Source organism: Trichoplusia ni, chromosome 18 (assembly GCF_003590095.1).
Source record: "Trichoplusia ni isolate ovarian cell line Hi5 chromosome 18, tn1, whole genome shotgun sequence".
NCBI classification, from domain to species: domain Eukaryota; kingdom Metazoa; phylum Arthropoda; class Insecta; order Lepidoptera; family Noctuidae; genus Trichoplusia; species Trichoplusia ni.
The window spans coordinates 5,257,078-5,270,087 of NC_039495.1; the positions used below are offsets into that span (position 1 = coordinate 5,257,078).

Below are 13,010 nucleotides of genomic sequence, written 5' to 3' on the forward strand. Positions count from 1 at the left end.
ATGAAATTTATTACTATACACGCAACTGTGAAGGTTAGACTATTTTCACAAATACTTAAGGATATATCTTCAAGTTAAAAATAATGGATAAAAGCATCGATATAGCCGAGTTTTTAATTAGTAGGGTATAAATATATAGGGAAATACGTATATTTTCGGAAGTTGACTTATGCAAGAAGATCTAAAATTGGCATTGGAAATTGTATTGCAACGTTTTTTTTATTATTTCTGATTACCGATGTGCTAGTGAAGCATCCCTAATTTGAAGTAAAATGTAAATTGTGTCAACGAAATAATACTAAGGTACATATTTACCGTATATAAAAGATCTATACTTTTCTCAGGGCAAGGATCAATTAGCTTATAGATTTTCATTTATTAACAAAAAATATCATTTTGCTAATTCATCAAAAAGAATCGTCGAATGCCAAAAGTATTAACACTTATATTTTCAACCTATTTGAAATTAAGTAGGCATAGTGCTAAACTATAAAAATCTAAATTAAGAAAATTTTGACGACTAGGAATCCACATAAAAAACATTAGATTTTTTTTGTTGCAATAACCTAATCTTATTTCATGAAAGAAAGGCGCGAATTTCAAAAAACAAGCGACGTAAAAGAGTTCCAATTTGCTTGTTGAAATAGATTTAAACAACATGTCTTAAAATTACAAAATCTGGTTTAAAAAGCAAGATCTAAAACATGGACGTACTCGAATAAATAAAAAAATATTCAAGCCCATTTTATCGTGACTGTCTATAATATATATTCTTAAAGAATAAATAAATAACAATACATATTTGTGTCGATTTACCACGGAACGCCTGAAACTGACCGACGGCAATCTCTTGCATAAAGATTGGTGGCATTTCATATTATCAGGAGCCAGGGATTGTGGAGCCCACGATACTTTAGGCCACGTCTTTCAAACACCTTAAAACTGTCAAAACCATCACTGTCATCACAAAAAATCTATATCGTCTATCGGTAGCTGTCACGCCTCGTTTGATATATTTAATGAAGGTGGTCCTATGCCATAGCAGTCACAATCTCAACGACATTTCGTTAAGTGACGTTCTTTAATATCATTTTTTCTCTATGTTCCGCTTTAAAATGGCAAAGATAGAATTGGCAAATATCTGGGCCACGGTTTGCTTAGCTCTAAATTTGAATTTAGAAACAAATGCACAAATTTAGAAGACACTTATTAGTGTTGTGTTTGCTTGGCTGTCAGCATGTATGTTATTATAGATGGTTATGGCCAAAAGGCAAGTAGGTATTTGCAAACATACATGCCCGCACCCAGGCTTGCAAAACTAATTTTTGAACGAATCGTCGCGTGACAGCAATCGATTTATTACAATTTAAATCAAAATAGAAACAGCTTTGTAGCAACAATTTCAAGACTGTAATATATGCAAAAATATGACAGAATGTGATCAACATACATTAACATCGAGTTACTAAAACGTCTGTGATTGATATCGACCTCATTTTGTTGCGAAACTAATCAATAGGATGATTTGATTGGTCTTACTCAATTCTTTTACTTTCCTTGTAAACAAACAGTTTAATTTTAACCATATCGGGGCAAAGGCTTGGCTTCCAATTCAAGATTGTCTGATCAGGATCAAGATGATAAAAAAATTAAAAAGAATTAAATACTCTATGGATTTAAGAGTTTAAACTTCGAATGTATTCGATACATATAATTAAATCAGTATTCGCGTCCGCCATTTTGTAATTTAAGACCCAATTAAAGAAATGCAGGAAAGCCAAAGCAGAAACTTAAGATTAAGTTGTTTTTAGCACAGTAAAATAATATCAATAAAACTTTAATATGGCGCTCTTGACTGCGGGCGCCATTTTAAATTATATTTACACAGAATCCCGGCCTGACCACGTCAATTAGTTTACGATATAATTGACCGACATCTAGTATCTATACAATGGATAATGCTTACAAGCTCTTTCTTATAATCAGTCCTTGGATTAACGTTAGATATAATCAAGAATCTCCGTCTGATCTCACTAATAATCTGTTTTTGGTAAGAAATGACGTCATAATCCAACACCACTGAAGATATGAAATATTCAATTAAGTTTACATTTATATTTAAATTATGAATTTGCGATCATTGCGAAATCAAACTTGATGTCACATAGTAACGAGACGCCATGATTTTTACGTAAAAGAGAGATGGAGCTATACAAGAGATAGTTTCATCTCTTTTACAAGCTAAGATGGCGGCCTTACAAAGATAATTTACACAACTTGGACGGTAGCGAACGCGCTAAAAGTGACTTTCTTTGGTGGTTCCGCGCTGCAGGTCCTCACTACCGACCTCTTTGCTCCATCATGACCGTTCATCTTCAATACTGGCTTTAGATTCGCAACATCGCCGTGCGACTGGGCCTTAAACCTACCTATAGTATTACTGGGGTTACCTAGATCTCGTAACTTATTTGTTAGACCGGTGATTCTGTGCGAGATATTTGAATAATTCTTTTTAGGATCGATGACCTGTTTCTTCGGTTCGCTTAGCTTCATAGGGATTTCTAGACTCTGTAGGGATGTGAATTTCCTATGGTCTGTGTTTAGGAGGTTCCTCTTCATTTCTGTGTTTGGTCTCGGCAGTCGCGGGGGTCTTTGTAGGAAGTTGTTCGGCCTGAACGGCATTGGGGTGAGTTTCGGTTTCTGCTCGTTCGGCATTCGGTAATACTGTGGTACTGGCTCCAGTCTTTGGGGTTTCCGTAGTGTGAGCGCCATCGCCATCTTTGTCGGTCGGGCGAGACTGTCGAACGCTGTCGTGGAGAACTGAGATCGGCTTGACTTCCATTCCTCGCGGTCAGACTCGTAGCCGGTAACTGGAATTGGGAAACAAAACACTATTAATGTTACGTACTTTAGGGAGTTCAATTAAAAGGTATATAGGGATGAAGACTGACTCGCCTATAGGCATCGAGTATAGTTCTTTTCTAAGGATCAATAGGTTCTAGATATTAAGAACTAATAGGTACTATAAAGAGGAGAAGAGTGATTAAAGAGTATTTTTTGCTTCTTTGAACGCTTATATCTTTGAAACCTGGTTAAAATTGAAAAAAAAATCAAAATTGATGAAAACATCAGCTACCTCGAATAGAAGCGGAAAAACGCGGATAAAACCGGGAGATTTATCTAGTCTTATAATAAATAGTTGTACGGAACCAGTATTAGAATAAATTCTGCAATTGCTGTTTGCTATCAACTAACGTTCTGCAAATATTTAACATTAAACTCTAATTTAAATAAATCGTGCTTAATTTGCGGGCTGCTTATTCAAGATGTAAGTACTTCCTAAAACGAATCTTCTAATACAGTACGTATAATAAGGTACAGCCAGCAACATGAGTCGATCAGAAAAGTAGATTAAAAAACTAACAAAAATAATCCACTATATTTTTATGGTAGTTTATTATTTACGTTATTGATATTTAAGACAAACTATCTAATTCTACGTAGGAATACTAGTTACAATCCTAACGAATTTAATTTTTCGGAAATCTGATTACCTTCATAAATCATGATGCTATATATGCCTATCTCGTTATTTTACCTACAATCCCTTAAAGTTAGAGAAGGACACGTATACTGTAAAAATACCTTCAGTAAACAGCCTCCAGAAAGCCGATGACAGGTGGGAATTACTTTTGATGCTGACTGTACTATTTAATATAAAACTGCGTAATTGTAAATATGTAAATGTGTCCGAATTGGATGCAAGCGTTACATCAGTTCAGATTGAATTCGGAACACGCACGCGCTTCCGTGCGCCTGCGCATACGAAGCGCGCGAGTTTCGAGACGCAGACCGAGATGGCCTAGCTGATGTGGCCGCAAGGATGCCGCCGTTTACAGGAAAATTATAATTAGGTATGTTTATTAAGAATATATATGATTTTGTTGATGTATGATATATGGTATTAGAATTAATTTTAAAGAATGACAGAGGTATTGTAAGATACAGTTGCGTTTAATTTACATATATGATTATGAATCTGGTAATTATCGTGGACTACTGTTTTCGTGTCATAATAACTTTAATTTTATATAAATACATCTTCTTTAACTAGTCATAAGTAAAACATAATTCTAATATCTTTAAACACGTAGGAGAATTTTAATGACATTATAAATGTAAGGTTTGGTAACTTAATTTTTTAACAGGTCAATGAAGAAAGCCAGCACGCAGACATTGACTGCTTGACCAGTCTATAATATGTTTCCAATTGAATTTCGAAACATTTAAAATCGATTTTCATTGCATACACTAAAAAATAAAAGTACTGCTATGCAAAGAGCAGTAAAGAAATAAATATATTTCCTAAGATTACCAGATATATGCATGTACGCATATGCATGCATTAGCCGAGAGGTTAACTTTCTCGCTGAGATGCACACTTGCTTGTTAGACGTGAGAGCTCAGATATGAGAAATTAGAAATTCTCTATTGGTACATGCTAAATCTAGATTTTATCGTTTTAGTGGAATATTATGAGAGAACAGTTATTTTATCATTAGTTGCTAATGGATGAAACAAATGACCAATAAGGAAAAATAAAAAAGGATTGTTCTGTATTTGTGGATGTCTTTTTAAACGTGAATTTTAAAAGAAATCGCTTAGGTACGTCTAGTTAGATGAACCTAAATTTGCCTGTCCTAAGTCTGGGTGTCTTTGTGCATATGACTTGATGGTCTATTTTAACAGAAGAATTAAATTCCTTAGTGCGAGTGAAAAGATAACAAAGAAGAAAAGCGATAAGACCGCCTGTGTACCCTTACACAGAGTAATTAATTTCACAATCTGACAATATTCTATTCTATTTTTAGTTAATAGATATTCTAACTATACAAACGATGTAACAAACTAAATCTGCTTCAAGATCTCTATTTAAATGGCACGAAAACGTTGTCTTTATATAATTAGATTTCGTTGCGAACAGAAAAGAAAAGTTTAAGATCTTCGCCGTGATAAGGCCATTGTATTATTTTGTACGCAGTTAACATTTGCCGGGTATATTGTAATTTGTATTCTGCAACGCGCTAGAAGAGGGCTTTGACATATTTGGCATTTTCACAATACATCATTGTTATATAAGGTATCTCAACAGTTTATCATTATTATAGAACTCTTGTTGACGTGAATACCTACTGAAGATGACTTGAAGTCGTCACCTCAAATATTTGACCGCAACGTGTAGCGGGTTCGATAACCGCGTAGGATAAGCATTTGTGGGATCCACGGATGCTTGTTTTTCGGGGTTTCTTTGGGCATGTGACTTGAATGTTTGTGAACTCCCGCGACACAAGGATCAAATTCTTTAATCCGAGAGTCGTTCAAAAAAAGAAAGAAAAGGAAAGAAAAAGAAGCATTGAAAGGCTCTTTAAGATTGAATCCCCAAAAGGTAAATCACGGAAGTCACGGATATCTTCTGGACTGTCTTAAAAGACAGCTGAAATTTTCACATGACCAGTTGACCTCTATAAACAGCATCCGATGTCAAGCAACGATTTGTATGGTTATACATTTGATGAGTTAACAATTTGTGTAACCAATTTGCTTTTCTTCAACCTACCCGTTGTATTAAATATTACACAATTTTCCTTCTGTAAATATTTCATCACTGCATATAATATACGCAATGGGCTCCTCCAAGGGGCAGCACTAAGTCCACTAAAAACCTTTGTCCGTTCAGAAGCTTGTCACTTAACAAGTTATTATTAACAAGTTATCCATGTCGCAAGCAACCTTTTGAACTGTACCGAAACAATACAGCCTTCATATTAACGAGAACATTTCGATGAGGACGATGAGCATATTCAATCAGATCACTCCAACTGAAATTTAAATTTAACCTTGATATTTACATTTAGACTGTCTTGCGAATTTAGTTTCAAATTTACTTAATGTTAAATTCTGGTATTAATAAATTAGAAGATGTGTTATAAATTATGCATTGCGATGGATGCAATTTGAACTTTAATTAATTGATTATTGGGTTATATGGTATAAATAAGAAGTAACAGATGTCATTATTAAATGATGTAACGGCGGGAACGAGGGGGGATTAAGGACTAATTGGGTCAGAAACTAATCAGGCACCCCCAATCAATACGCGTGAGTAAACCGTAACATCATTCAATAATGAATCATTCTTACGATAGTTACTATCAAAATAAAGTAACAGATGGACCGTTTTTATAATTCTGTACAGTATACATAAAAGATAAAGAGTTTCAATCCATGTAAAAAGATTGTAATAAAAAACGGTCAAGTGGTTCGCCTCGCGAACGAAGGAGTACAATTATCTTTAAAACCTAAAAAAATGTTGCGATAGCGGGTTAAGGGTATAGGGTGGGTAGGGGTTTTTTCATATAGCCATTGGACTAATGGCTATATGAAAAAACCCCTACCCACCCTATACCCTCATTACTGTGTCCCACAACTGGGCAAAGGCCTACCCCATCCTGTCTAACTAGCTCACTACGAAAATATTTTTATCTTATACCTAAGAACTATAAACAGTCAAGTACCACATATGAAAATCATCGACAATTCTTGCGAATAAGGAGATTAAGATTTTAGTGTTACATGTAATTTGAGATCAGGGTTACAGTAATCGTATACGTTACATTATCCAACCATGAAGGGCAGGTTCGATTCTCGCGCGTGTCATTTTACTCCTAGCTTCCGTGCTTGACAGCTGTTGCATGACTTTTATGTCAGTAGTATCATATTTTTCATTTTATACTTATTTCGGTTAAGTATATACTAGAGTGACAGTCGTAGCAAGAATGACAGTTAGTCAAGGGGTGTTCTGAAATATTTTGAATTCCGACTCATCATTCTTCTTGCAAATGTTAAAGTCGAAGAGAAGGCCCTTCCCTTCTCAGTGATAGACTTTTACTGTCTAAAACCTACCAATGTTCGTTCCTTTGCCCTTGAGTACTTTGGTCGCGGTAACCCTTTCGGACAATCCCGCTGGGCAGCATGATTTTAACGACGTTCTTGAAATACAGTAAAATAATGATTGAAATGTCAATTTTGACACTGACGTTTCCAAATGTCAGTGTCAAAATTGACACACAGTTTAGCGAATACTCGGTTTACAACGGTAAAGGGAAATTCCCGTTTGTAAAACTCATACGATTTCACAGCCATGTACATTCATGTTCAAAGTTATCCTACATACCTATGTTAATACTAAGAGAATTTCTCACATTTCGCAATAAAACTCCACTATCCCTATTTGTACTAAACCTATTGTTTATTACTATTACTTCAATTAAACATTTCTGTTGGAATTGCGACCTTATGTTTTAAACAATAGAGACTAGAATTTTCTAAGTACCTTTGACATTTGCAGTACCTTTGCCCCTTTGTAGTGCGGACCAATCAGCATTATGCGGTTGTGCAAGTCTAGTTGTATGTTTGACAATATTACATACAGTTTGAGATCAATGCAATGATATTTTACAAATACTTTGATTATAGCTGTCGTGGCCTTGTGGATATATGATTTTACATGATAAAGTGCAGGTTTGATCCTAACGCAGGCAAAATATCGATAGAATATGGCCTTTTGTATTATTTTAACGTCATGAAGCTCATGAAATCATGAGCGAACCCGGATTCCAAATATTGAAATCCGAAATCGAAAAAGCGCAGTGAGCTAACCAGAAGATAAACGCTCAACTAGATCCCTACATGGGAAAAGTAAGCGGAAAACTCTCTGTGCAAGACGTGTCGCAGGTTCGCACCCTGCGTTTGTGTGATCCACGAATGCTTATCCAGAGTCTAGATGTCTTTGTACATACGACGTTTATGAACCCTGACCCGGAGTCGTTTAAAAAAATCATGTAAAAAAACGACAAATTAAAATCAAGGAAGTTAAGTTGTTAACAACAGTTAGTACTCCACGGGAAATTGTCAAGTGCGTAAACGGCTGGGCAGTAAAATGTCCATTTTATTTCTCAGTCAGTTTGGGTAACAGTAATATGTCGGATGGCAGTTTGTTGGTCTGGGTTGGGTTCTAACGCTACATACGTAAGTGGTATTTGTGTTTCGAGTTTGTTCCTGTTTCAGGGTATTTTAGTATTGGGTGTGGCAATTTTATGATGCTGGGATGGGTGGTGTGGGTGTTTAGCAAACTGACCCCCGGTTTCTGAATTAATGGTAAATTTGAAAAATGTGTATCCGGTGTTAAACCTCAGAAGGCCAAGAATGATAACTTCACAATGGTAAATTTCTGATATGTAATTTGATTTCCATTTTTCACTTCGTCCTGAACTGAAAAATAGAAATCATTTGAGTAACGTGGAAATCATTTGAATAAAGTGCATTGACGCTACGAAATCCCCGTGACTTAAGGATGTAATGCATAAATCCGGGAGTGTTTAAAAAAAAAAAACTTTCTTTTTTAAACATCTCTCCCTTTGTCTACATTAATGAGCTAGCCTTTTAGAAACTCTACTTGACTTGTTCAGTTTTTATTGTAACTTTTTATCTTAGATAGGTTGTTGTTTTTCCAGCTTTCCGCCTTGTGTATGGACTGCACAAGCTTTCCCTTACATTGGCAGGTTTTTTCGCAGATTGGAAATGTAGCTGGTACCGGTAATTTACAATACAGCCTTACAATTCACAAAGACGTTTAGTTACTCGATGATCGCTGTGGTAATTTTATTATATTCTGGTATTGACATAGGGTGGTTTCATAATTATGGACAGTTGACTATTCACTATAAGATAAAAGTAGAATATATGTAATAAATGTATTATCCACTAAAATTGCTCCTTCTGAATGAAGTCCATCCAAAGGTTGTCTATATAAGATGTCTTTAGTGATAAGAGGGCTCATTGTGGCACCATGTTTATCTTTATTAAGTCCTGTACTTATGTGGTGTGCAATAATTAAATAAAATCATTTTATTCTAAAGTAGGATCTATGATCACTTTTACGCGTCTTTTTTTGAGAACGCTAAAGTTGGGCTTTGTCCATCTGACTACCCTGAGAAGTCATGTCGACACTAACTCATAATAAAAGAATAAATAACATTAAGTATATGTACCAATGATCTATCCACTAGATAACACCTTACTACTCCCTTATCACCCCCTAGATTTATAATATTAGTAGGGAAAGTTGGCATCTTTCATCACTAATGCCTGTTAGAAGGTCACCAGACAAGCAATGTAAAATGAGCCTAATAATAAATGACATTACGGTTTCATCGAACGTTTGCATGAATACATAATTCAATAATACCAAAATAGATATATCTAAGTCAGTCCATCCGTATGTAGATACATATTGATTTGTGTTTTGCCCTTTAGCACGTGTAGGGAAAGGTCACTTATTTTTAGCAGGGACCTTGTAAGTCTGACTCAGCTTTGATAACATCTAGAGTATAAAATTAGAATAGTCTTCGTATATTTATATGTATATTTTTAAACCCCGTCGAAAAAGAGATGTGTTGTAAGTTTGACGTGTCATTTTGTCTGTATATGGCATCATAGCTTCAGAACGGATTGAGCGATTGTAATTTAATTTTGTATTAAGGGGATTTATGTACGTTTTTCCATTTTTTTCTGATTTTGAATCTGATCTTTCATAACGAGTATTTTAGGCAATTTTAGCTTCAATCCTAACTGCATATTTCAAAAGTATTTCAGGTGGTTCATTGGTTTATAATTATCTGAATTATACACAAAATCTTAGATCATAATCTTTAATCGTCTATGTCATTCCAATTTCTTATTGATATAAGCCATTCATTTACTTAATTGAATATTAAATGACCCTATACCTTTTTTTAGGGCAGTAAACATTACTACTTGTAATACCTTTGCCTTTCTGAAATAAAGTACATTTCTTTAGGTAAAACAAAAGCTAAGTCGATTCAGTATAATATTCACAGGTTATCTACAAAGTTACAACGCTTTAGCACTTCATACCTTATCTTTTCAAAACTATGATACCAATTTAATTACTAGATACATCATTTTCTCCAAAAAAATCTCAAGTCAGCAACATCCCAGCGCAGGTGTGATGGGCCCGCACAGGCAGACGTAACCGGCGCGCATCCGTGTAGCACTCTCCACAATTCAATATGGCCGCCGGCTGGCCCAAAGCAAAAACCTTAGGCAAAAACACTTTGTGTAATCGAACGTGATGACATGTTTGATTGCGTTACTTTTAACAAGAATATGTCAATGAAGCTTTGTTTAATTAGCAAATTGGGGCGACGCGGAAATGTGCTATGTTTGGGTCAAAAACTAGTCGGACAAAATACGCGAAAACTGTAGCATCATTTATATTATTAGTAAATATTTTAGCCACGAGCTTCTTCTACATACATATAAATCGAACACGGAATTATTGACCTCTTTACACAATATCTGGGCACGTCTTATTTAACGTAAAACAATTAGCGATCGTGATTGAGGCCGAACTAATATTAGTCCATCAATACTTCTTAATGAATATTGGCTTCAAATAAACAAAGCTTAGCTTCTCTAGTTGCCTTTCTTAAATAAACTATCAAGTTTTGTCACAATCTTAGGTTAAGAATAAAGAAGGGCAAAAGGAACGTAACACTCAGGTTCAGTGTGTCACTATTAAGAGCTGATGATCAGCCTGGCTAGCTTTTTTAAGCGACTTCAAAAAAGGAGGTTTTTTTTATTTATTAGGTAATATACAAAAATGATCTTCTACTCTTTTTCGTGTGGTTGATCTACGATCAGGTGATAGAGCTTTAAATATAAGCCACACAACTTACACCACCCTAAATAAACAGGGTAAATATGCACCCCACTAGCACTACACAACCCATTAGCGCGCCGGGATTTGAACCTAAGACTATGGACTTGGCAGCCCAACAGAGATACCATTACGCCGTCATAACTTATGGATTAACTATGAAAGAGAGGATCTGGGGGTAAGTTATCAAATACATTTAACCAAATCATTAGAAGTTGAAGTCGTGTTACCATACTTCAACGTAGGGAACTTATCTCTAATTCATATTAATTTCATGAGCCTTATAATTGATAATTAATTTAATTAAACGTTTTAGGACGAACGTGCTGCACATACAATAAGCGATTATAACTTATAAAATATTCTGTCGTTAAACTTTGATGTTCATAGCCTGAATGCCTTATTGGATGTTGCAACGGTTTTTAGATAAGAAATAATTAATCGTAGTAACATTCTTTGATTAATAAATTCTTAGTTAATACTCTTTGTGTTTGTAACCTAGTTTTTAGGATAGATGTGAGCTTTCCTATTTTAAAATTGTTTATGGAAGCTATATGTTTTTTTTTTATAATCTTGTCTAGATATTTTTGAAGCTGAAATGGCCTAGTAGTAGTAGTAGTAGTAGTAAGTGGGCAGCTCTAAGTCAAAGGTCGTGAATTCGATCCTAGGGCACGCAACAACTTTTTGCATGTTGAGTGTGTGATATTGATTGTAAGAACAGCTTAAAATTGTGCATGGATATTAAATGAATCAATCCAAAAGTTAAAGTTAAAGTTTGAAAACTTCCTATTACTGGCGTTGGTAAGACTGATAGACTAGTATGATTAACTACCCAAAACTATTTGTCTTTTGCAAAAGAAAAACAAAAGAAATTAAAATTCAATTCTGATTAGAACAATAAAATCTTAAGATATATCTTTTCTTAAGACTATAGGATAGAACGAGGTTGAAACTAAAAAACTCATTCTGTTTAACAAAATAAGCGTGTCAATGTGACATTAATCAGTTTAGAAAAGGTTAGATAACAATAAATCACGATCGGTTTTCTCACAGACACTCCGACAGGTCGTGTCAGCGTCTTTCTCTCATTGTTAGCATTCATCCATTCTTTATTACTACAGAACAAGCCATTTGAAAACTTTTCCGAATAAAGAAGAAATGTGAATTTTTTTATCGTAAGGTGGGAATCCTCATGGACATCTACCGCCTTGAGGGAGGAATTGGGTAATGTCAGACTCTTACTGGCTAAACCTGAACAACCGTGCTACGTCTCCCGCATTTTAGCTGGTGTGTGGTAATTTATCAGGCATCGACCGCGGAATAGGAGCATACCACCACCATATCTTAAACTACCTTATAAAGGTAGGCTGTGGCTGTGGCCTTTCGCCGTGTAGTGCGCTGTCTTGCTTCCATAACTGTCTACTTAAATCGTGGTTGTAATCATAATCCAATGTTATAAGTTTAAATAGATGTTTGGACCCATTATAGTTGATTGAATTTGGTACTTTGAAAAAAAAGGAAACAATCTTGGTATCACTCGTAAAAATGTCTAACAATAAAACTCAGTTTAAAAATAGAACGCAACTTACTACTAATGTTTAAAGCAACTGAGATCTTCAAATCAGTAACATCTTCATTATCGTCAACATTTAAAAATCAGGATAAAAACTTTCCTATGAATAAACTATCTGTGTACCAAGTTTCATCTAAATCCGTTCAGTGGTTTTAGAGTGAAAGAGGAACAAAAATCCATACATATAAACTTTCGTGTTTATAATATTAGTAGGGTATGCTAATACATTCTATACATATACTTTTAGTGTTTTCAGGCCTACGAAGACAATGGATCGTGTAAGCACAATTTACGAGTAATAATATTAAAATATTCCGGCTTCAGGTATAACCGTGTTTAACAGTCTTCAATATAGGTCTCAATATATTCAAATATCAGAATGTTACCTGTAAAAGTGCTAAAATAAGACCTATTTCTAGTCAGTGTTCATGTTGCGAAGTAGTTCAGGTCTAACATCACGATAGAACTATAAATAGAAAATGTATTCTAGATACATTGACTTTGATTTTATAGACATAGGTTGTCTATGTCATAAGTATGACGTCATAGGAAAATTGGCTGATTAATATGCTATTTGAACATAGTTTTACCATTTGCTTAGGTCACAGATAGCGTCTTCTACCTAAGAACATTATA

The 13,010-nt window shown here is 34.8% G+C and overlaps 1 protein-coding gene across 3 annotated transcripts in view; it reads right to left on the reverse strand.

Moving 5' to 3' along the window:
* Positions 1–244: 244 nt before the first annotated feature.
* LOC113502761 overlaps positions 245–13,010 on the reverse strand; it is a 97,668-nt gene continuing 84,902 nt past the window's right edge. For all 3 annotated transcript variants that reach the window (XM_026884431.1, XM_026884432.1, XM_026884430.1), the window contains one exon: positions 245–2,870. In XM_026884431.1, the coding sequence (XP_026740232.1) occupies positions 2,269–2,870 (602 nt within the window). In that variant the 3' untranslated portion in view covers positions 245–2,268. The remainder of the gene's footprint in view (positions 2,871–13,010) is intronic.